Here is a 21,704-nt window from a genome sequence, read left to right on the forward strand (position 1 = left end):
CACTATTCATAATGCAACTGGGGGTATCGTGCCTGGCTTACTACTTCCTGCTCCCAGGAGTATGGTGCCAAACTCGCCCTTTATGAACGCCCAGCCCACTTGTCACAAATGTAGTAAGAGCCCACTGAGCAGTGCTATAGTAACCAGACCATTGCTTAGCAGTCCCAGGACTTAAGTGTCTCCGGCTTCCGTTCCTGTAAGGCATCTCAGGCTTCCATGCCTCGTAGGCTTCTCCACTCTCTAAGGGTGAACCGTTCACTCAAGCTGCCCAGCTTTCTCAGGAACCTCCGTGCTTTCATGACTGCTAGCCTGCATAGTTGACATAGTGGGAGTGCAGCCTCTGCTGTCTCTCTGCTGTTCTCGCCATCCGGCTTGCTTCTTTGCACCTGCCTGATTGCTTCACTCCTCGCCTAACTTCCTCTCACCTTCACTAGGCCTCTCCATTCTTCTGCCAATCTATTATGGCACCGGATTTGTTCCGTTCTGTTTTCTGTAGTATGGAAAGGGGTCTATGTGCCTCAGCTGTGCTGGTTACACAGTGTTCTAAGGCTTCATGAGCCTCGGTGACCACCTTTAGTCAGGGTGAAACTCCCACCTTCCTTTCCTGGCTCCGTGCTTTAAGCTCATAGCACCTCTGGAGGCCTCACTGGTTCCTGCCATGCTGCTGTCTTCCTTGCTTCTGATTCACTTGCTGAGTGACTGCGGGGATCCCTGCAGATATGAGGGACCCGTGGAGTGGGTTTGTCTGTTACAAACATCTTTGCTCCATATTCATTGCTATGTGTCTGCTGTGCCTTTCACCACAAGGGACCTTACTGTCATTTGGGACGCTGTGGCTCCCTAGTGTCCTGTGCAGGGTGTTTTAGGAGTACCTCCTCATCTAGAGGTTGTATAGTCAGGTGGGGTACCCCTAACAGATGGGTCGCCAAGGGCTGGCTTCAGGCTGAGATCCTCCCAGCGGATCCCAGTGCTCTGAAGAGGAGCAATCGTAGAGATCCCAATATATATGAAGGCTCCTCTTCCATGGGCCTCATACATGGAATGTGTTGGACTCTCGGTACGTGGCCCATTTTTCCATATCTTCTGATGCTAGGTCACTATACTCCGAGAGGGGAGTATGGGCTAGCAGGGGCACTCTGTTACCTGGGACGTGAGCTACAGGGAAGGATTTGCAAAGTCACAAACTCCCCTGCATGCCTTGGGTTGAGTCTGGCCCCTGATCTCATCACAAACGCCATCGCCCAAAGGGTGTCACTGTATCCTGGACTGTGAAACACATTAATACCAATGTATGCCCAATTTTGAGGTAACTGCGAATTAAAAATTAAGGCAATGAACTGAGACAGAAAGACAAGGATATACTTGGGAATGTATTTATCATATAAATGCCTGGGGGCATGTCTTGATTTAATTACTCAGACGCCACATTAAACAAATGATGAACATAATTGATGTAAAGTTCCCTGTGAAACTCTTGCAGGCAGAAGAATTTTGATATGCTTACAAAGGTTTACACAAACACGATTGCAAATCTGCTGCTCTGCTTGAGCAACCGTGGACTGTGCCATTCACAGCACATTTATGATTGCCCACATATGTGTCAATTGAAACGGAGCTTCACAGGAACAGAAACGTGATTTTCACAAGGATGCCTTTTCGTCCACCATAAAATTCTGGTGGGACTTTTGTGTTGCACAGGATTCCATAGAAAGACAATTGTCAGATTATCAAAACAAAGGCAATTTTTAACAGATGGCATGTGTTGAATGTAATTTAAATGCAGAGAATAAGTAAGTATTTTTCTCACAGTGTACAGTACGACTCAGCCCATAAACAGCAGCCATTACCATTGCCTACCATTGCCTATCCCACCTTTAACTCTACATCCCATGCATTGTTGAGTTCTGCAAAGGTTTTTGCAAACCATAGTGTAGTAACATATGTATTCTGCATGCTCTCTCTTAATTAGTGAACTCTTGAATCACCTTCTCGAGTCTGTTGTGTTGGCACTCTAGCTTTCACCAATAGTAGTAGCCCGTGCACTGACTCTTCCATATTTGGAAGTAATGTGCTCTTTGTTAATTTTCTACCTGCCATCTGATCATTTACATGGCACAAACGATCAATCTTTAATTGTTTTTAGCCTTAACCCTTGTGCCGGATTCATTAGGATACCATGCTTGGTTGCCAACGTTAGATGCACGATCGACCTTTCTCTTCTTTGTCTCTGCCAGACCCCTTTTCTGATGAGTAATACATTTTGGTTTGGAAATAGGACTTATTTACCTGATGACAGAATTATGAAGTGGAAATAAAAAGGAATGGTCCAGGTTTCAATAAATGGATTTGCTTTTCTCCTATTCACCTCTTTTATTTATTTATTTTTTAATAAAATCCAGAACTGGGGAGCAGTGAAGGAAGGTCTGCAGAGCTCTGAAGTACAGGACTTTCTCGACTCGCTGGATACGTTTGTGGCAACCTTGTCTTCCGCCCGACAGAATTTGGAGGGGAAGATTGAGCTCCAAAAGGTGGATGTTGGGGAATATCTGAACAATTCAAACAATCCTGCAGACTTTATAACAGCAGGTTTGTATTGTCTCTCCTGAACGTAAGCACTTGATTGTGTTCACATATTAAACAACCTCTATTAACGATTTACTTTGTGGAAAATCTGCTAGAGTGATAATACAGAACATAAACTATGTAAGCACGGCATAAAATGAAAATGACAGGGAAGCCCATTTTCCAGCCCTGAAAGCCTTTTCCACTTTGCCTGCCACATGCTATGAAAATTGGCTGCTTGTCCCAGACTCCCAAGAAAGAGGGCTTCTGTAGGCACCTCCTATAGATGGGTGGGACTCCTTGGAATTTTACTCCAAGGTGTGAATATGATGGGGACTTGAGGTCACCACTTGGAAAAAACCCAGCAGGTTAAGGTCAGTCATTTGCTTACCTTTATTACGATCCTCTCCCACCAGGCCCTGCTAGTTGCATGATACTGATTTAGTAAAAAGAGCTGATAGACCCTGGGCTTGTGCGGTTTTGTTGTTTTTTTAATTTATTTTTTATATACAACGAGGAACTGATCACAAAGGAACATACGTTAGATAAGAAATCAGAGTTGATGGAAAGCAGTGAGCTTCTTACAATGGGATGAGTTTGAGTAACATTCTGACCAGGTTGTGGAGGGGAGTAAATGGAACAGTCACTGGGGGCAATACATGGGGGGACTTGCATAGATTAAGGTCAACCAACATGAGACTTTAAGTGCGGGTAGGCGGTACGGCTAGCTCTGCTCAGGATGTGACCATGATGGGTGAAGTGCTAGAATGGAGGCAGAGAAGGTGAGGGACAAAGGAAGGCTGGAAGCAGGGGAAGAATGTTAACTAGAAAGCAGATGCGAGATAGGTAAAGATGGTACCTTGGAGGAAAAGGGATCGGCTTTTAGTTTGTTTCAAACAAATTGATGTGTACTAATTCTCAGTTGTCCGGGGAAGAGAATACCATTCAAGTGTAGCGGAATAGGAGGAAATGTCAGAGTTAAAATTACTGACCTCAGCAAAAGACCTAAAACACACCACAAAAAGTTCTAACTACCAAAAGTTCAAACTTTTTGTGTTATGTGTTTGTGTTTGGGTGGGGTCGGTATGGGGACACTAAACTCCGCTCACTACTGTGTGCAGTATAGCGAACGGGGTGTTGCGTGGGACACCCCTGCAGCTCACCCTAGCCAAAAAAAAAGAAAAAAAAGGAAAAAAAGCCAGGGGCTGCAGGGGTGTCCCCCTCTACACCCCGCTCACTATACTATGCAGTATAGTGGGTGGTGGTTGCGGGGGACACCCCCGACCAAAGTTTTTTTTTTTTTTTAAATAAAGGACCCTGCCGTGCCGGTTTTCAATCACAGAAGTGAAAGGGAACTGGCGCTGCAGGGACACAGCGAGTTGGAATGAAAGGTTAGTAGGGGGCTGGGGTTGTTTTGGGGTGTGAGTGAGAGTGAGGAAATCTGCGTGATTTGTAATGGAAATGTTTGCATGGGAAATGTACGAACATTTTGGAATGTGTACATTTCCCATGCGAATAATTACTCACTTTAATGGTACTCAATATATCAGTCTCCGAAACAATGATGGGATGAGTCTGACATGTTGGTATTTGAACCCGTGAATGCAGGGTTTATTCTCAAAAAGGAGGCGGGCGCTAACCTGTTGTGGGTTCTTACTTTTTAGTCTAAGGCTGGCTGGCAAGAAGTGGAAGACCTTTCTGAGCCATGTCCCTAGAGCATTTTCCCATTAGTTTTTTCTACCGATATATTCATTTTACATATATGTATGTTTATATATATATATATATATATATATATATATTAGATATATATATATATATTATATTTTGCTCACTGGGTGTATGTCACTGGGCTTTGAATATGCTTGTTATGGAAGACCCAAGTGGCGTGGATGTCTGACATGCACTAACACAGTTAAATACAGTCACACGGATCGTGGACATGGCTCACCTTCATAAGATTATCACATGGTATGCTATGGATAATAACAAATCTGCATAGCCTGCAAAATGCACGAAATATTCTCTTTGCCCTTTATATTTATTTAAAGCATAATATAATATTGTCTTAATTATTTGATCCATATTTAATATTTATATAGTATAAAATACATTGATTCCAAGCTATCACAAGAATAATGTAATGTAAGTGGTCTTACATAGCGCCCCTTTCACACTATTGGTAGCCTCGATGCAATACACTGCAAAGCTCAAACAAAATACAAAAAAATAAAACAATCGACTCCAAGTGTTAACAAAGGAGTGAGCGTCATAATGAACTGCTATTTTACAGCTCAAGTTCGATTCTGCTCGTATGTGCCTCCAGAATGATCCTTGGTCGTATTAACGCTATAATTAAGCAATATGACCAGAGCGGCGGGGGCATTACTGACTCAGGTAATGCCCCGGGCCCATAGTTCGCGAGGGCCTTAGCGAAGGCCCCGGGGCATTACCTGAGTCGGTAATGACCCCGCTGCTCGGGTCATATTGCTTTTAGTACCCCGGCCCACAAGATTTGCGTGAACGGGCACTAAAAGCATTTTTTCTGTCCCAAAACAGGACAGAAAAACTAAAACGACCAAGAAAATGGCCGCTGGTAAAGGGAAAACAGACCTTTCCATGGTGGCCATCGGGAGCGGAAGTGTTTCCAGCGCGTCCGCTCCCAAAAAAAAAAGAAGGTAAGTGGAGTTGGGAGGGTGGAAGGAAGGGAGGGGGGGACAACAAAAAACCTACCTGAGTCCCCGGCAGGGAACGATGGAAGCCTCCAGCCGCGTGGAGGTGCGGAGTGGGGATGGCCCCGGTCTGAGTCTCCACACGGCTGGAGGCTGCCATCGTCCCCCACCGGGGATAAAGGAGCAAGACGGTAAGTGGGGTGGGGTGGGGAGGACAGGGATGAGGGAGGAAAGGGGAGGGGAAAACCAAAAAAAAAACCTTACCGGAGTCCCCGGCGGGGGGCGAAGGCAGCCTCTCAGCTGTGGGGAGGCTCGGAGCGGGGATGGCCCCGCTTCGAGCTTCCTCATTGGCTGAGGGACTGCCACGCCCCCCACCGGGGACTCGGGTAAGGTTTTATTTTTGTTTTCCCTCCCCCCGCCATGGACAAGGAGGCTGGAAACCCGGCCGAGAATCGAGGGATTCTCGGCTGGGTAACGACCTGGCGAGAGTCAATCAGAATGCCTGTTGCATTCTGCTGGACTCTCGCCGGGTACTAAGAATGCATATGGCTATGGGTCACTGTGGCGAGTTGTGCTGGTATGATGATGAATGAGAAAATATACCAGGTCACACCGTATAGGCTTGCTTCCCATACAAGTGCTCCCTGGTCACCTGCGCTCTGCTCACCAGCCTGGGGACTACTGTTTCCTTTTATATCCAATCTTCAGGGTCTCTATGTACGCTCCTTTACATCTCTTTGGCGGTTTCCACCTTTGTCCAGACTTTCTTCTCCTTCTGCTCTTTTCTTTTACATTCCTCCCCACTCAAAATTCTCACTTTCTCTTGGAGTTCCTCCCTTCTTCTTCATAGAACTTAGGCCCGCCTTTTGTATTCCTTTCTCACTTATTTCATTCTCGGATCGACTCGTTCAGCCTTCTTCTTTGGAACTTCTTTTCTCTGCTCTCCCCTATTATCCATCATGGTTTCTTATTTTCTTCTCCCATCCTCCAACTCATTCTGGTCACCTTTGCTCTACTCTTTTTCTTTCTCCCTCTGGCAAACTTGCACTTTTCCCCCTTCTGTACCCTCAGCATCTTTGATGAGAGGGCTGATGGGTTTCTTAGCAGCAGTCTGCCAAATTCTTCACTGATCTTCTTCTTCTCTTTTTTCCAGTTAAGTCACTCTGCTGCCCATTCCTTCCTGTTGCCTCCTTCTTCCACCTCCTCACTTGTTTGCCAGATTGCTTCCTTCTTCCCTTTAATTTTGTTCTGCTTTCCTTGTAGTCGGGTCGTTCTCTCCCTTCTTGTGGTGCTGCAACGGTTTTTCTTTCCCCGTAATCCTCTATTACTCCTGGTTTCCCCTTCTCTTCCTTTCCTTTGTTTTTTTCACAGGGTCTCTGGCACTTTCTCACACTGCCAGCTCATACTCCACCCTTCTCCTCGCTTTCTCTTTTGCCACCACTTTCCTTTTTGCTCTTGGGGGTCCTATTTTCTTTAACGATTTAGGGCCTATACTTGGGCCTACCATGACTTTCTCCTGGGTTCGCCTCTCACCTGGTCCTGTCTCTACTAGTGTTTCTGTCCAAACAACTCTCCAGCCTCCCCTCTGGGTCCTCCTTATTAGCAGCCAGTCCTTCCATGTTGAGGTTTTCTCAGTCTCTCCTTTTTCTGTTCCACCTTCCTCCTTTTGCCTCTGGTCCTTCTCCTTCCCTTCATCCGCCTTCTCTTCACTTGTGGTGTTACTGTGATCCTTCAGTGCCTGTCTTCTTGCTTTCCAATTTGAGCTTGCAAGCTCTGGGATGTACACATTTTATTCAGACTCTCATTGGCTGATTGGGGTCACACTTCCTTTCCCAACCGAACCCAGTTGCCTTCAGGCCGCCATCATGGAATTTGCCATCTTGTCCAGCTCTACTTTCCTCTCAGCAGGAGGACTTGGCAGTCGTCGTCCTCCTGTGGCTCTGAACAATGAGGACCCATCACACATGCCCACTAGTGTCAAACAGACCTGTTATTGAACTGCCAGAGGCCGTAAGGAAGTGCATGGACCACTCCCATCACTCCTTCCTCCCATCCACCGCCCTTCCACGGGATCACTGGTGCTGGTCCTCTCCGGGCATGCTAGCTCTCCCCCTCCTTTCCAGACATGCCATGCCCCTTATGTTGGCCATGATGGTCACCAGCCTTCCCAACACTGTACCTGCTTCCAGCGACCTATCTGCTTTGCTACCTTCATCATAACACCGACCGAATTCACGAGGCAGGTGACCCCTGAACATGTTTCCCCAGTCTTCCTCTAACACAGGCTTATGGTCTCCCCCTCAAAAATGGGGCATCAACATAAATCTCAACAAGTAGATGGTGGGGGGTGCCCTGAACTTCTGTCAAGGACTGGATCAGAACCCGAACCCTGTGATCAGAAGACTCAATGCCACCACTGCAAACCCCTTCAACCACTACCCGCGGCCCATCATTGCGAAGACCCTGTGAAACTAGCCCTACAAGTCCACACAGACCAAAAAGAATCCTAACCCACAACTACATACTCCACCCGAGAAGATGGAGTAATGAGACTCAAGCCTCGGTATCCAAAAATCACAGCTGATGGATAACATCTATCAGCCAGAAGGAGAGAGAGAGGTGGGGGTGTCCCTGGATACTGTCCTGGTTTAACACTGCATGTTGCCCCATGTACTGTTTCTTGAGGCAATCCGTCATGGTGGATTATGCAGGGTTTCCTGGGTATGAGCACAGGAGGATATTTATTGCGGATGATGAGCCAGAGAACCACGTATAGGGAGCATGTTACAGCTATGGCCAGGATGGGACACCTGCCACGCATCACCTGTAGTTGAGGGTTGGGTAGCAGGAGACGTTTAGGTGTTATAGTGCCTCTCTGAAGTGGGCCCTGGTGGGACTTTATTTTTCTATTCTCAGCATATGGCAATGTGCCTTTGTTGGCAGTCATACAGTCTCCCCAGGCTTTCCACACTTGCAACCGTGCTGTTGGCACATGATTGGCCTACAAGCAGGGACTGCATGTTATACAGGCAGATGTCTGCTCAACGGGCCCGTCATTACCAGCCCACTGCCAGACATACGACTGTTGATTCAGGCTGACCTTGCACCGTGGACCTTGCACCAACTTTCTTGAGGAGACTACCCCTCTCAGTCGCCCCTGAATTGTTATGACACTTGACTGTAGACCCACCCTCGCACTAAACAAGCAGTTCTCCAAGCCACATGTTTACCTTATGGCACCTTTGTCTACGTGGCTTAGGACCCACTGTGCAGCCTGCCACATATGTTGCTCTGTACCTTGAGCCCCTGAACTCTCCCCTGGCCCCCCATCGCTCCTTGCGGGTCTCAGACTATCCAAGACACGTCTCATTGATATTGTCATGTGGGCCACCAGAATAGACATTTACCCAAGTCCAAGCGTGTGCTCCACTGACCAAGTAGAACCAATGCGTACACATGGAACTAAGGCACTTCAAACCTGTTCTCAACGACACTGCCTGGGTCCCAGTGCCTCTTCCAGTTCCCGAATTCACAATACTCTGCAATCACTGGTACATACCGAACCATGCACCAAGAGGTGTTGGACATAGGGCCGAAGCGAGCTGTGCAAAAACATTGTAAAATGAGTTTACCCAATATACATAAACTCGTATCCCTCACTGTGTACACTGCAAGTTCCGGTAGGCAGTGTGTACACATTTATCAGCCAGTTGTATGTTGTGAGTGATGTAGAGGCCAGTGTGTGTTGGTCTTGGCTGCTCAGCGGCTTCTCACATGGAATGCTGAGACCGAGTATGTCTATGCTGTGTGCATGTATTGTCTGCTTAAGGTATGCTTACATGCCTTTTTCCATTCTGGAGATGCATGCTCGATCCTGTTCTCTTGCCACTCTGGGCTTTGTACTTCTGGTTTAGATCAGGTTGACTCCTGGTGTACACAAGTCCAGGAATGTGGACATGTGTGACTGGTCAGCAGGGTCATCCTCAATACGATAAGGGGCATGTTCACATCTAGGTTAATGTGTGAGCATATTCACCAAGGGTAGGGTGGGATCGTGCTCCAACCTCCTAGGTCCTCATGCCCTCCATGCGTGATAAGGTCCAGGTTCACTGCTACTCATTCCTCCCAGGAATGCAGGATCAGCAGAGGCACATTTCCCCCTCCTACTGCCATGCTCGCTCTCAAGTACTGAGACAAAGGGCACTTGGCTTCCCCATCAGGCCAGTCCACCATTTTGCTTCTGTGTACGGGAGGACACTGCTGCCACCTTCTCATCTATAGTCTGCTGTAGATATTACTTCTTGGCAATGATTATCTTCACACTGAGGGTCCTGAACTTGAGTGTCTGATCATCTTGGATGGTGAGTTTGTCCTCACTAAATTCGTGTGTCTGGACCCAGCCTTCTCCAGAACGTCGAGATTCACTTATGCGTCTCCTGATTTATGGGTGGCTGGTGTAAATCTGGGATTTGGCTGGATTGCGATCTCAAGAATGGCCGCTGCAGCAGATTTGCCCGTGGTGGCGAAAACTGGATTTTCAGGAAATCTGCCAGCAGTAATAGTATTTTCCACAGACGTCCTGGCTGGCTTTGTACGTTTGTTTTTAGATTTAGCACGGGCAGTAACGTTTTCTTTTCATTACGCCTTAGCACTGCCATGGCAGTACACATGCAATCAGGTCTCATTACTCAGATAAGCACCGTTCACTATAGGCACTGGATACCACCCGACTTGTAATGAAACCGTAAACATCTGATTATGTATTATTATTGCCCACTCGGAAAAGGTGTCGTTTTCCAGAGCTCCTTCAACCTCTCCCACCTTGTTATTGGCAACATCTTTCACTAAGGTAACTGCTTTGACAACCTTGGTATCTGACCCAATGTTTTTATAATCCATACACTCAGTGTGTCCATCGGCAGAGTTTCTGGAAGCGTGCCCACTTTGCCAGAATAATTGGGAACAAGCCTAGAATGAGCATTCCTGCAATTCTCCGATTTCATGTAGAAATGTTTTGACTAGTTGACCGAGCATCTTGCCTGGTTGCTGGTCCAGTGGTTTACACGTGTCTTTCTTCTCTGGCTAGGTGGCAACAGCGAGGTCATTGAGAAGCTTGAAGGTGCCCTGATGGTCTGGATTAAACAGATTGAGCAGGTTCTGGTGGAGAGTGAGCAAATGAGAAAAGAAGCCGATGACATTGGCCCCTTGGCAGAGCTGGAGTACTGGAAGTCCAGGATGGCATCATTCAACAGGTCACTGCACTTGCTTCTCACAATGCTGCACTTTACAGGGAACTACAGCATTGTGTGAAACTCAAACAAGTGTTTCTTTTGTTTCCATTTTGCCTCTTTACAGTCTTTTAGATGAACTCAAGAGCCCAAAAGTGAAGAAAGTGCTGAGCATTCTTCAAGCTGCCAAGTCGAGGATATTAAAACTTTGGAAAAAGCTGGTAATTCGTTATGTTACCTTCAGTGTGTTGTGTGCTTTCAAGTAAACGTGTTTTGGCCTGCAGACTGAACAGTTAATTAAATCTGTTCCTCTCTTCAGTTCTCATTACTTAAATCATAGGATAAGGCCAGTTTTATTAGGAAATCATTTGTGCGATAAAACAACCTTGATTGAGTTCAAACGGATATTCTGAAATTTAGCTTTGGGTGACACAACTGAACAGACCATGCTACTTGAAATAATAAATCTATGGACTCAATATATTTATGGAAATATATTTTTGTTTTGCATGCTTCAGTAAAGATGCATAACATTATACCATTTGGCAGGTCTGTGCATGTAACGCGGGTTTCCTTTCTCCCTTGCTTGCCTAAAGAGTAGAAACGGAGTAGTTCCAATTAAATGTGGGGAAATGCCTGCTCTGCTCCTCTTAGTCATCTTCCGGGTCCACTTTTGTGCCTTCAGTGTGTCGCAGTTGCCAAGTGGTCCCATGTCACGCTTGATGCCTTCAGCCAGTCCATGCTTTGCACTTTAGATGCTGGGACTTGTAGCTTCTTTGCTCCCCTTTAAAACTATTGGTCTGCTAGTCCCAGCTTGCAAAGTGCAAACCCAGGACGTGCTGTCAGTGTCACACATGACCTGGAGCCACTTGTCAGCCATGTCACTGGACAGAGAGATAGCGGTAAAAGTTGGCAGCAACTGTTGTGGGCGGAGCTGAAATTGCTCCACACAAATACAAGTAGAACACGTAGGGCCCGATTCATAGACTATTTGCCCGGTTCAAAGTGAATTTGCACTGCTGAAAATTGACTTTGCCCGGACTTTGAACTGCAAGAATACACTTTGCACAGTTCCATGAATCAGGGTTTGTGTAGGTAGTGCAAAGTAACTTTGAAACGGGCAAATATTCCATGAATCAGGCTCATTATGTAAGGGTTAACTCGGACTTACTCGCTCTACCTTCTGTTGGCCTTTTTAAGGATGCAGGTTTTCTGAAAAATTTCACATATGCTTCTCAGTTGGGTGATGTCATAAGCCTCACCGAGGGATGGGGTTTCTCCACCCTACACTTTGGACAGTAGCTCAGTGCCATAAGTTATGCAGCAAGAGAAGTGGATGGGAACGTGGCTAAGGGAATGCAGTCAGTTTCCTGATGAATTTTCAAAATCCTTTTCTGAAAGTAGAATAATCCATTTGAGCCAAGCCACACGTGCCAGCACACCGCCTAGTAACCATCGCTGGAAGTTCACCTCCGTTTCAGAGCTGCCCCAGCAAGGCATTTTGGGTATGCAAATTCGCTCGAATGAAAGCCTTTTGCTCCCGAAATTGCCTTTGTCTTCCAGGGCAGTGCTATTTGATACACCGCTGAATCATCCCAAGACAGACATTTCTCAAAACTGCAGGCAACTTTTCTGAAATGTGGTTTTTGGGGTGGGCAGGAGAGGGGGGGTCTCTGGCCAACCTGCTGCCTTGCTTATTATGCGACTTTGCCTTTCTTAGCAAGTAATTGCATTTAGTTTAGTTTATTTTAGTTTATTATTTGATAATGCGCTCCAAACCCAGGGGTAGCCGGGCGCAGCAGTTACAGGAATACTTGAGCCTAGTTACATACAAGGATGCATAAAGAAGATACAGTACATGTGTTAACAATTTAACAGGCAGGTATAAAGGGTACAGGATAAGAGGGGCTCCTATACAATGAGGAAGTCAGATCAGGGATCATAAGTATCATAGTAATTATTTACAGTGGTTAATCGGTGGTAAATCCAGGCCAAGAGAATTAGTTTGTTAGTTGTCATTGGACCAGAGCCAATTTTTCACGTGACGTCTAAAACTCGAGTATGGTAGATTAGCTCTCAATGCAGAGGGAAGGGCGTTCCATGCACAGGCAGCTTTCACAGGGAAACTGGCTCCACCTGTTTTTGTTAGTCTAAATTTGGGAATTTCGAGTAAGAGGTGGTTGGAGGCTCTAGTGTGGTATGTTATGTTATTTTGCACTTATGGCGCCTTATATACCATTGGTATGGTCTGAAGGCGCTGGTAGGTTGAACGCCCTTGGGAACCGAAGTTCAGATCAGTAGAGAGAGTAGAGAGAGTCAAAGGTGCATGTGTAGCTCGTGCGGTATTCGTGTAATAGCTGCTTCTTAGCGGTAGGTGTGGTGGTTGAGAGATCAGGAGAATGTGTTCGTTCTGGCGGGTTTTATACAGAACGGCTGTGGCTGCGTTAGGCCTGAGGAGAATGCCTGGCTGGGGGGGGGGGAAGGGGTGAAACCAGCAGTGTTTACTTAGAATGATGTGCAGTGAGCAGCGGATGTTGGTATGAGAACAGTTATACCGAATGGTGTCATAATATCTCTGTGTTCTAGGTGAGTGGTGATGTAAAGGAGAGAGTAAGCGTGGTGGTGTGATAAGATGGGTTATATGCTCTTTTAAACGCTCTCTGCATTCTAAGCCATACTATATACGTCATGCAATTCTATGCGCTCCAGTCCATCCAATACTCTGTCTGCCCCGCGCGCTCTTGTCTGTCCCACACATGCCCTCTTGTCCGCCCCACGCATGCCCTCTTGTCCGCCCCACGCATGCCCTCTTGTCCGCCCCACGCATGCCCTCTTGTCCGCCCCACGCATGCCCTCTTGTCCGCCCCACGCATGCCCTCTTGTCCGCCCCACGCGTGCCTTCTTGTCCGTCCCGCATGTACTCTTGTGTACACCCATCTGCTCCATACACTCATCCGCTCCATACACTCAACAGCTCCATCAACATATCCGCTCCATCAACATATACACTCATCCGCTCCATACACTCATCCGCTCCATACACTCATCCGCTCCATACACTCATCCGCTCCCTCAGCATATCCGCTCCCTCAACATATCCACTCATCCGCTCCATACACTCATCCGCTCCATACACTCATCCGCTCCATCAACATATCCGCTCCATCAACATATCCGCTCCATCAACATATCCGCTCCATCAACATATGTGAAAGATTTTCTGGTTAGTCTAGCCGAAATGTATGGAGGTGCAGTATTGTTCAGTCCTTTATGGGTGAGGGATCGTGTTTTGAGGAGAACCCTGTCGCTAATTTTTAGCCAGTGATGATCTTTCCTAATGTTGGAGATGTGTGCTCTGCAGGGTATGTCCAACGCTGCTCTGAGAGCATTATTTTGTAGTGTTTGCATTTTATGATAGTTTGTTTATGATAGTTTTGCTGGCGCCCGTATAGAGGGCGTTACAGTAGTCTAATTTAGACATTAGTAGGGCGTTGGCTAGTGTGATGCAGTTAGTTTTGGAGAGGTAAGGTCTGCAAGCCCTGATTAATTTGCAGGTGTAGGCCGTGGAGGATGCAAGGACGTTAGTTTGTTTTTTGAGAGATAGTGTGGCATCAAGGTAGAAACCTAGAGTTTTTACCTCAGTTGCCACTTTGATTATATTGCCATCTATGTTAAAGGCACGATAATTGGGGCTAAGTTTTTTAAGGTTGGAGTCGGAACCCAGGATCAGTATCTCTGTTTTGTCGACGTTCAGGCAGAGGCTGTGGCAGGCCATCCATGCCTGAATGAGGAGATAAATCTTATTTACTAGAGCTGTGTCTTCGACAAAGTTGCCAGATGTATGAGGATCTGCGTATCGTCCGCATAGTTAGTGTATGTTATCCCCAGTCTGTTAAGTTTTTCGAAGAGTGAACCTTGTGGGATGCCACAGGTGATATGTATTGGGTCCGTTGAAGCTGAAGGGGAAAACTCTTATCGTCCGGTTGGCTAGGAAGGATTGTACCCAAGCTATAGCTTCACTTGAAAAATAGGCTGCTGACGCTAGGTGGTTGCATAACACTGCATGGTCCACCAGGTCAAAGGCTGCCGATAAGTCAAGGAGGAGGAGCATAGCTGTTTTACCTTCATCCTTCAACTCGTCGATTTGTGTCTTAAGGTCAATTAGGGCGGTGTCCGTGCCATGTAGTGGTCTGAATCCAGATTGGCGCGATCCTAGTAGTTGGTTCGTCTCTAGATAGTTTTGTATCTGGAGGTAGGCTACTCTGTCGATAATTTTGAGGAGAAATTATACCGTGGTCATGGGCCTGTAATTAGTAGGGATGGCTGGGTCAAGGGTCGTTTTTTAAGGAGGGGCAGTACCCAAGATTCTTTAAGGTTTGTGGGTACAGAGCTAGTTCTAAAGGATGCGTTAATTAACTTAGCTATGAAGGGTGCTAAGTCTCTGGCTGCGTCCTTGATGACTTGTGCAGAGCAGCTGTCGCCTTGACAATTGGAGGGTTTCAGGGAGGATATCACCTTTTCAGTTTCCAATATGGATATGTTGGTAAAACTGAATGGTTTGCGATTGATTTGGGTGACTGTTTTAGGTGTATCAGGCAATTGGGTAGTCTGGGTTACAGTGGTGCTCAGGGAAGCTTTTTTTTGCAATTTTAGATTGAAGAGTTGTAATTTTGTTGGCTAAGGCATTTTGGATACTAGTGCACCATTGTTTGTCCTTGGGAGCATTGTCTATGGGAGCAATCGGATTTTCCATTTCCAGAAGGATGGAGAAGGGTTCTTTAGAGTTAAAATTCGCTTTGCTGATTCTCTCGTTGAATGTGTCTTTTTTGGTTTGATTATTTTCTTCTTGTATTGTTTAGCAAGGTTGTCGAGTAGTGTTTTATTCTCAACTGAAGGTGTGTGCCTCCAAATAGCTTGTAGTTTGCGTTTTTGGGTTCGTAATTCTTTGAGGTGGGGGGTAAACCATGAGTTAAGATGGGCTTTTCGTTTACTTTTGCGTTCTTTGATGGGGGCAATTGCATCCAAGGCTTTGGACATAGTATTGTTAAATGTCTCAACTAACGTATTTGGGTCAGTGTTAGTGGTGCTAGCCATAAGATCTGGTAGGAGAAGCGGAAGTAATTTTTCAGCCGTAATATCTTTTTTGTTTCTAGTAGGCATGGGTGGTGCTGTTTCCAAGTTAACTAGTTTAGGGGGCTCAATAGTAGATGAGAAACAGATAAGGTGGTGGTCAGTCCAGGTTTGTGGTAGTATATTAGTAATGGTAGTAGTGCAGTTTCGGTTAGCTATCCAGTCTAATGTGCAACTTTTCATGTGTGTAGGGGCTAAGACTTTTTGGGAAGGCCATGATCGGTTACGATAGATTGGATGGAGTAGGCCTGTTTATCCTAGACATCATTGAAGCCCAGATTAAAGTCACCTAGTAGAAGGAGCTGGGTGGATTCTTTGATGATATTACTGAGGAGGCTAGATAGGTCTTCTTCGAAGCTGCCTAGTGGGCCTGGTGGTCTGTATACCAAGAGGACAGTTAGAGTGCTGTTATTTGAGATAGGAATTTTAGCCAAGAGAAGTTCACAAGATGTGATTTCAGGGTAAGGGGAAAGTCTAGCAGCTAATTTAGTTTTGGCGATGATGGCCAGGCCACCTCCCCTAGAGTTGGGTCGATCGGCTCTCAGTATATTGTAGTTGTCAGGTATGGCAATCATGAATGCGGGACCTGCGGCATCATGGAGCCATGTCTCAGTGATCGCAAAAAGATCTAAATTGTCCGTGGCAAGTATGTCAGCAATTTACGTGTTGTGTTCTACGATGGATCTCGCATTGATAAGGGCTCCTGACAAGGTAGAGGATGTAGTTTTTTCTTGTATGAGTCTGGGAAAGGGAAGGTTAGGCTTCTTCTGGATCTGCGGGCGGTCAGTTTGTGTTTTAGGTCGTCTATCTGCAGTTAGGGCAGACAGGTTGCAGTTGGGGACAGTCGGAATTAAACTGGATCCTGGAGGAATAGTTCTTTTGTTTTTAATGTCATAGAGATGTGGCAGTCTAGCTCTGAGCCGCATGTTTCTCTCTTACAAGTTGCACAGTGCGGTGTTGGTCTGGGCCATTGTTATGGTAATAATGTGTTCCAGAGGAGGGAGCAAAGTGTGTATGTGAGGCAGGTCTTAGTGGTGCAATAATGGAAGGAGGCTGAGAACAAAGGGGCATCTAGGTTTCACAATACAGTTGTGACTGGGGTGCGTGCAGAAAAAGGCATCAGAATTTGGCAATCCTAACAGTGACTAAAATGCACACAGCGAGAGGTGTCTAGATTTGGCAGACCTAACAGTGACTAAAATACACACAGCAAGAGGCGTCTAGATTTGGCAGACCTAACAGTGACTAAAATGCACACAGCAAGAGGCGTCTAGATTTGGCATACCTAACACCTGGGTCTATAATCCACTGTGAGGCATTCAACAACATACACTTAGATTTGGCAAGCAGGTTTCTACTATAGTTGGTAGTGTGGGCAAAGGGCGAACAAATGGTCACATAATAAGTGCAGTTATAGGGGTACTCTGATGACCATTATGAGGATAATCAGACAAGAAGAGGATACTTTGAGTGTATATCACCCGTATGAACCTTGAGCATGATTTATTAACACAGTTAGGTAGCGTGCACGAGTAACATGCTTGGAGAAACGGGATGTCGGCAATAAGCATGAAATACTACACATGCTGCCATAATGCACTAGCGGGCAACCACAGAGCGAGGAAGTTCCAAGTTCAGGCAGAGATCAAGGCAGGAAGCTGATCCATTATAGTCTCAGCGGATCAATATCAGTATGGGCATAGAGTGTTATCTTAGTTTACAGAGATGGAGGTCCAGGGGGTCTGGCAGATGGCAGAGTCGGCAGAAAACAGGCTGAGAACAGGCACCAGCCTTGTCCTCGAGGGCCTTGGTGAGAGGGGGCCGGCTTCGCCTGCCGGCACCTAATGGCTGGTGTAGTAGCTTCGGTAGCCAATCGGCTGTGCTGGGACTGCTACTGGGTGCCTGGTAAGGCACAGATGGTTAAAGGCTTAAATAGGGTGGCCATCTTGGAAAGAGGTACCGTGTGTACCTTGATGCTATTATTGAGCACAAAGCATGCTCTTTCAGTGCCAGGCGGGTGCAGGGCTGCATGGGGCACGGTTCCTGGGTGGGGATCGTGTTATCAGGCAAATACAAATGAAGGTGAAAGATCGAAAATTCGACGGCGAAATGCGGGGAGTAGCGCAATAGGGCAGTGCTTACCCACGAGCATCAGCTGGACCGTGAGGCATACCTCGGCAGGCCCGCTGCTCATGCAGTGATGGGGCCACGTGTGTGGAGCTCCTGCTCCTCGGCTCGAATCGGGAACTGCAGCTAGCTTTTACATATTGCTGGGCACGCTCCGGATCTTATCAATTTTCTTTGTGGGTCGATAGTTGTGACAAAAGAGCACCATTAGGTAACCTGACCAGTCACAGAAATGGGGCATGAGAATATTTTACAGTAGAAGTTATGAAAAAGATCTGTCGAACTAGTTTGCCTTCCAAAAATCAGTTGGATGTGTATTGATCATGCAGTGGCTTGCCATGGCTTGCAAACTGCCACGTACCTTACTCGCCCTCCACTACACAAACCCACCCGGTGTAAACACGATGCAAATCTCCTCCTTCTGCCGCAGTGTGTCCTGACCATGTACACTTATGTGACACCACACAAACACCTCCACACCTCAGAGTAACCATGGTGTGATCTCTCTTTTCTCTTTGCAACAAATGCACCTTGGTACGAGACTGCTCTAATCTCTTAGATCAATTGTGTTTACAGTGCATGCTACCAAAATACATACACAATACGTGGTTTTAATCTGAGTAGTACTCCACAGTATACATCAGGAGGACCATTTTAACTAGAGGGAGCATAAACCCAACATGCTTGCATGGAATTATGGTCGACTTTTGTTAGATTTCTTATTCATCATCAATGGGGGTAGCCTAGCCTTGCAAGACTACCAACATGATTGATGTTTAAATACAATGTTATAATTATCATAGTTTTAAAACGAAAATAAATTGCTGGTACTGCCCGTTACACATGAACAAAGATCTTGGATGAATTATTTCAATGTACACCAGTATTTGTACATAATGTGAACTAAATAAATCAGGTGTGCCTGACCAGTGGGTTCCACTTGGGCATGGTAAGGCAGGTGTGTCTGGCCAGGATGTCCACCTGGCCATGGTAAGGCAGGTGTGTCTGGCCAGGATGTCCACCTGGGCATGGTAAGGCAGGTGTGCCTGGCCAGGGTGTCTCCTGGGCATGGTAATTCAGGCGTGCCTGGTCAGGGGGTTACACTTGGGCATGGTAAGGCAGGAGTGACTGGCCAGGCTGTCCACCTGGGCATGGTAAGGCAGGAGTGACTGGCCAGGCTGTCCACCTGGGCATGGTAAGGCAGGTGTGCCTGGCCAGGCTGTCCACCTGGGCATGGTAAGGCAGGAATGACTTGCCAAGGGGTTCCACTTGGACATGGTTCTTCGTTTCAATTGAAGGCTGCATGCATACTTCATCCAAACAAAGATTAACACACACTGTGCAATAATGTTGCTGTGGCTTACTGCTCCTGTTTTCTGTAATGGCTGTTTCTGTTGTTTTGTTCTTTTAGGATGGCAGCGTTACAAATGCCGCCAACGAGGCCAAGGATAACGTGAAGTATTTATACACGCTTGATAAGTTCTTTGGTCCTCTGGGTAAAGCTTCTCCAGTAAGTGCCCTTGTTCATGCCATGATAAATGGTTGGCAGCCACATGTTTGCTAGCTTTGTATAATCGCGTTACGTGATTGCTGTCTGTAAGAAATAAAGTCCCATCCATGGATACTATTTACTCCCAAAACCCCGACCCACACCTGTGTGTGATACTTGTAAAAGTCGATGTTTGTCTGTTTTTTTAGTTTTTTAACTGTTGCACGGCTCATTGTCCAACCTATGTTGGCATAAGTCTACTTTAAGGATCAGCATATGGTCCGAATTCTTTAAGTGAGCCAGGCGCAACACAGCTCAGTGCGTTGCGTTTGATCTCAGAGCTGGATTCATCATGTCATTGTCGCAGGCGTTCCTGTCTGCCGTACCACTTGCCAAGACCCCTTAAACATATGCTTTCTCATACTGTTCTAGTACTCGACTTGGAAAAGTCATTCCGCCACTTTCTGAATGTTACTCTCCTGGTGTGATTCTACTTCTTTAGTCGGTTTTTCCCACTCTCCCCTCTGCTTTCCGGGGAAAAGCATGCATGATCGGAAAATACAAATTATTGGAACACCGGCACTGATGCGGGAGGGTCAAGTGGTGCAGTGGGGTGCAGCGAGCCTGACATATCAGTAGACCATTTACTATGCTTAAGATGGAGGTTTCCTTTAATTGCTCCAAAGCTGTACATAACACCAGAGGTGGGCGAGCCAGACGGGGCGTGAATGAGCACAGGCCCAGTCGCTGGCTCGAGCAGGACTCCAGGTTCACGCCACTGGCTGCCAAACATCTCAGCCAAGGACTACCGGCTGACCACAGATTTAGTTTTTTTTCATTCTTGCCTGACACCATGTGGCGGATGGCATCTGCCCGACACCATGCCCTGTCCCCAACACAGATCCTCCTCTAGAGGGCTTCTCAAACTTTACAAAACTCTTTTTAATGAATCGCTGTTCACTGCAGCATATTTAAATGGTGTGGGGCGGGGATGGGTGGTAATTACGTGTGCATCAGCAGTAGTGAGAAGGGAAAGGATCATTGCCTGCAACAAGACCTCGAATAAGTGTGACCGTGAATTGATGAAAAACTGATGGTCATCTTTCCATCTGAATGCAACCCACCATGAATCACTTAAAATAATTCAGATTGGGTACCTAAGACAATTAATAAGTCCCAAAATAACCACCTGCCTTATTAAAGTGTCTAGGTTATGTTGGCGTCTGCTGGTTTCACATGCACGTCAATGGGTTTGTTTTTTGTAGAACTTTTTCATTTTGTAAACCCAATATCTAAAAATCTGCATTCTAGTGTAAAACAATGACTTAAAGCAGGTGGCACGTTAAACCGTTTTCTTTCGATTGTTGTGTGTCTTTGGTAAGAACCTCGAGAAAACAGTGTTGGGGTGGAAAAGATAAAGAAACAAAAGTGAGGACGACTTCGACTAGGAGATAGACGGTGTCCCCTGATTTAAACAAAATATGCTGAAGGGGGCTACATGACCCCTTCTTGGTTCTCTTCAAGTGTCTCGCAATCGGAATGTGTTGAAGCCTTTGATCATGCTTTTTATCTTGGCCTGGTCAGTTCTCCAGAAGACCAGTTGCCCTCCTGGGCTCGGTAGTCTTTGATAAGGCACACGTCTACGTGTCCAAGACCCGATTCTCCCTAACCTGAGGACACTTTCAACAGTTACCAGCAAGAATCTCTCCACCACTGCCTGGGTGCTTTGCATACTGAACGCATTCTCACCCCTGCCACGAGCGCCCTTTTAGGCATAATCCTACTATAGGTTTCTCCTATCCCAGGATTTGGGATTTCCCCAGGGTCTGGGCATATTTCCCCCACCCACCTCAGGCTGACTAAAGCTCATTCTCAACACTGGTGGTCTGTGGATGCCCATATGCTGTGCGTATCCCACGGCCCCCCGAATGCTGATAAACTCCTTTTCAGGTGTCATGGTCGGTTTATAGTGAAAAAACGGAATTACAAAATCTCGAAGAAAAAAAATCTCGATTTTTTTTTTTTTTTTTTTTTTTTTAAATACGTTTTTATTTCGAAATGGGGGGGTTCCCCCCAAACCCCCTTTTTTCTTTTTTTTTTATTTTACCCTTTTTTTATACTTACCTGAACCCACAAATACATATAAATAAATAAATAATTCGAGATTTTTTTTTCTCGAGATTTTGGTAATTCGAGATTTTGTTTTCGGTTTTTTGACCGACCACCGTCATGGTCACAGGGTTCCCACCAGGATGCGCGCCATAACCCCCAGCATAGAAAACAAATATGGCTACTTCCTGGGTACCGAGCTATGGTGCTTGCAAGCTTTCTAGTTTCTCTCTGATATGCATGCACTCTCCTACTGTCTCCCACACGTGGTTTCTCCCGTGGACTGGCTCTCTTCTGGAGTCTGGCTATCCCCAGCATTCTCCCTTTGTTAGAAATCTGATGCCCGTCTCAGCATATAGGGGTTTTGGTGTCCTAGTTTCTGTAGTC

The 21,704-nt window shown here is 46.3% G+C and overlaps 1 protein-coding gene across 1 annotated transcript; it reads left to right on the forward strand.

Moving 5' to 3' along the window:
- Positions 1 to 2,538: 2,538 nt before the first annotated feature.
- Positions 2,539 to 19,229, forward strand: LOC138555415 (dynein axonemal heavy chain 5-like; the record flags this gene model as incomplete). Its single annotated transcript, XM_069642608.1, has 4 exons — positions 2,539 to 2,586; positions 10,321 to 10,486; positions 10,590 to 10,683; positions 19,131 to 19,229. Coding segments are annotated over exons 2-4 (318 nt in total), but the record flags the coding sequence as incomplete, so codon positions are not given.
- Between the last annotated feature and the right edge of the window lie 2,475 nt (positions 19,230 to 21,704).

The sequence above is a fragment of the Ambystoma mexicanum genome, unplaced genomic scaffold (assembly GCF_040938575.1).
Source record: "Ambystoma mexicanum isolate Mex_15411 unplaced genomic scaffold, UKY_AmexF1_1 Mex_scaf195, whole genome shotgun sequence".
In the NCBI taxonomy this organism is placed as follows: domain Eukaryota; kingdom Metazoa; phylum Chordata; class Amphibia; order Caudata; family Ambystomatidae; genus Ambystoma; species Ambystoma mexicanum.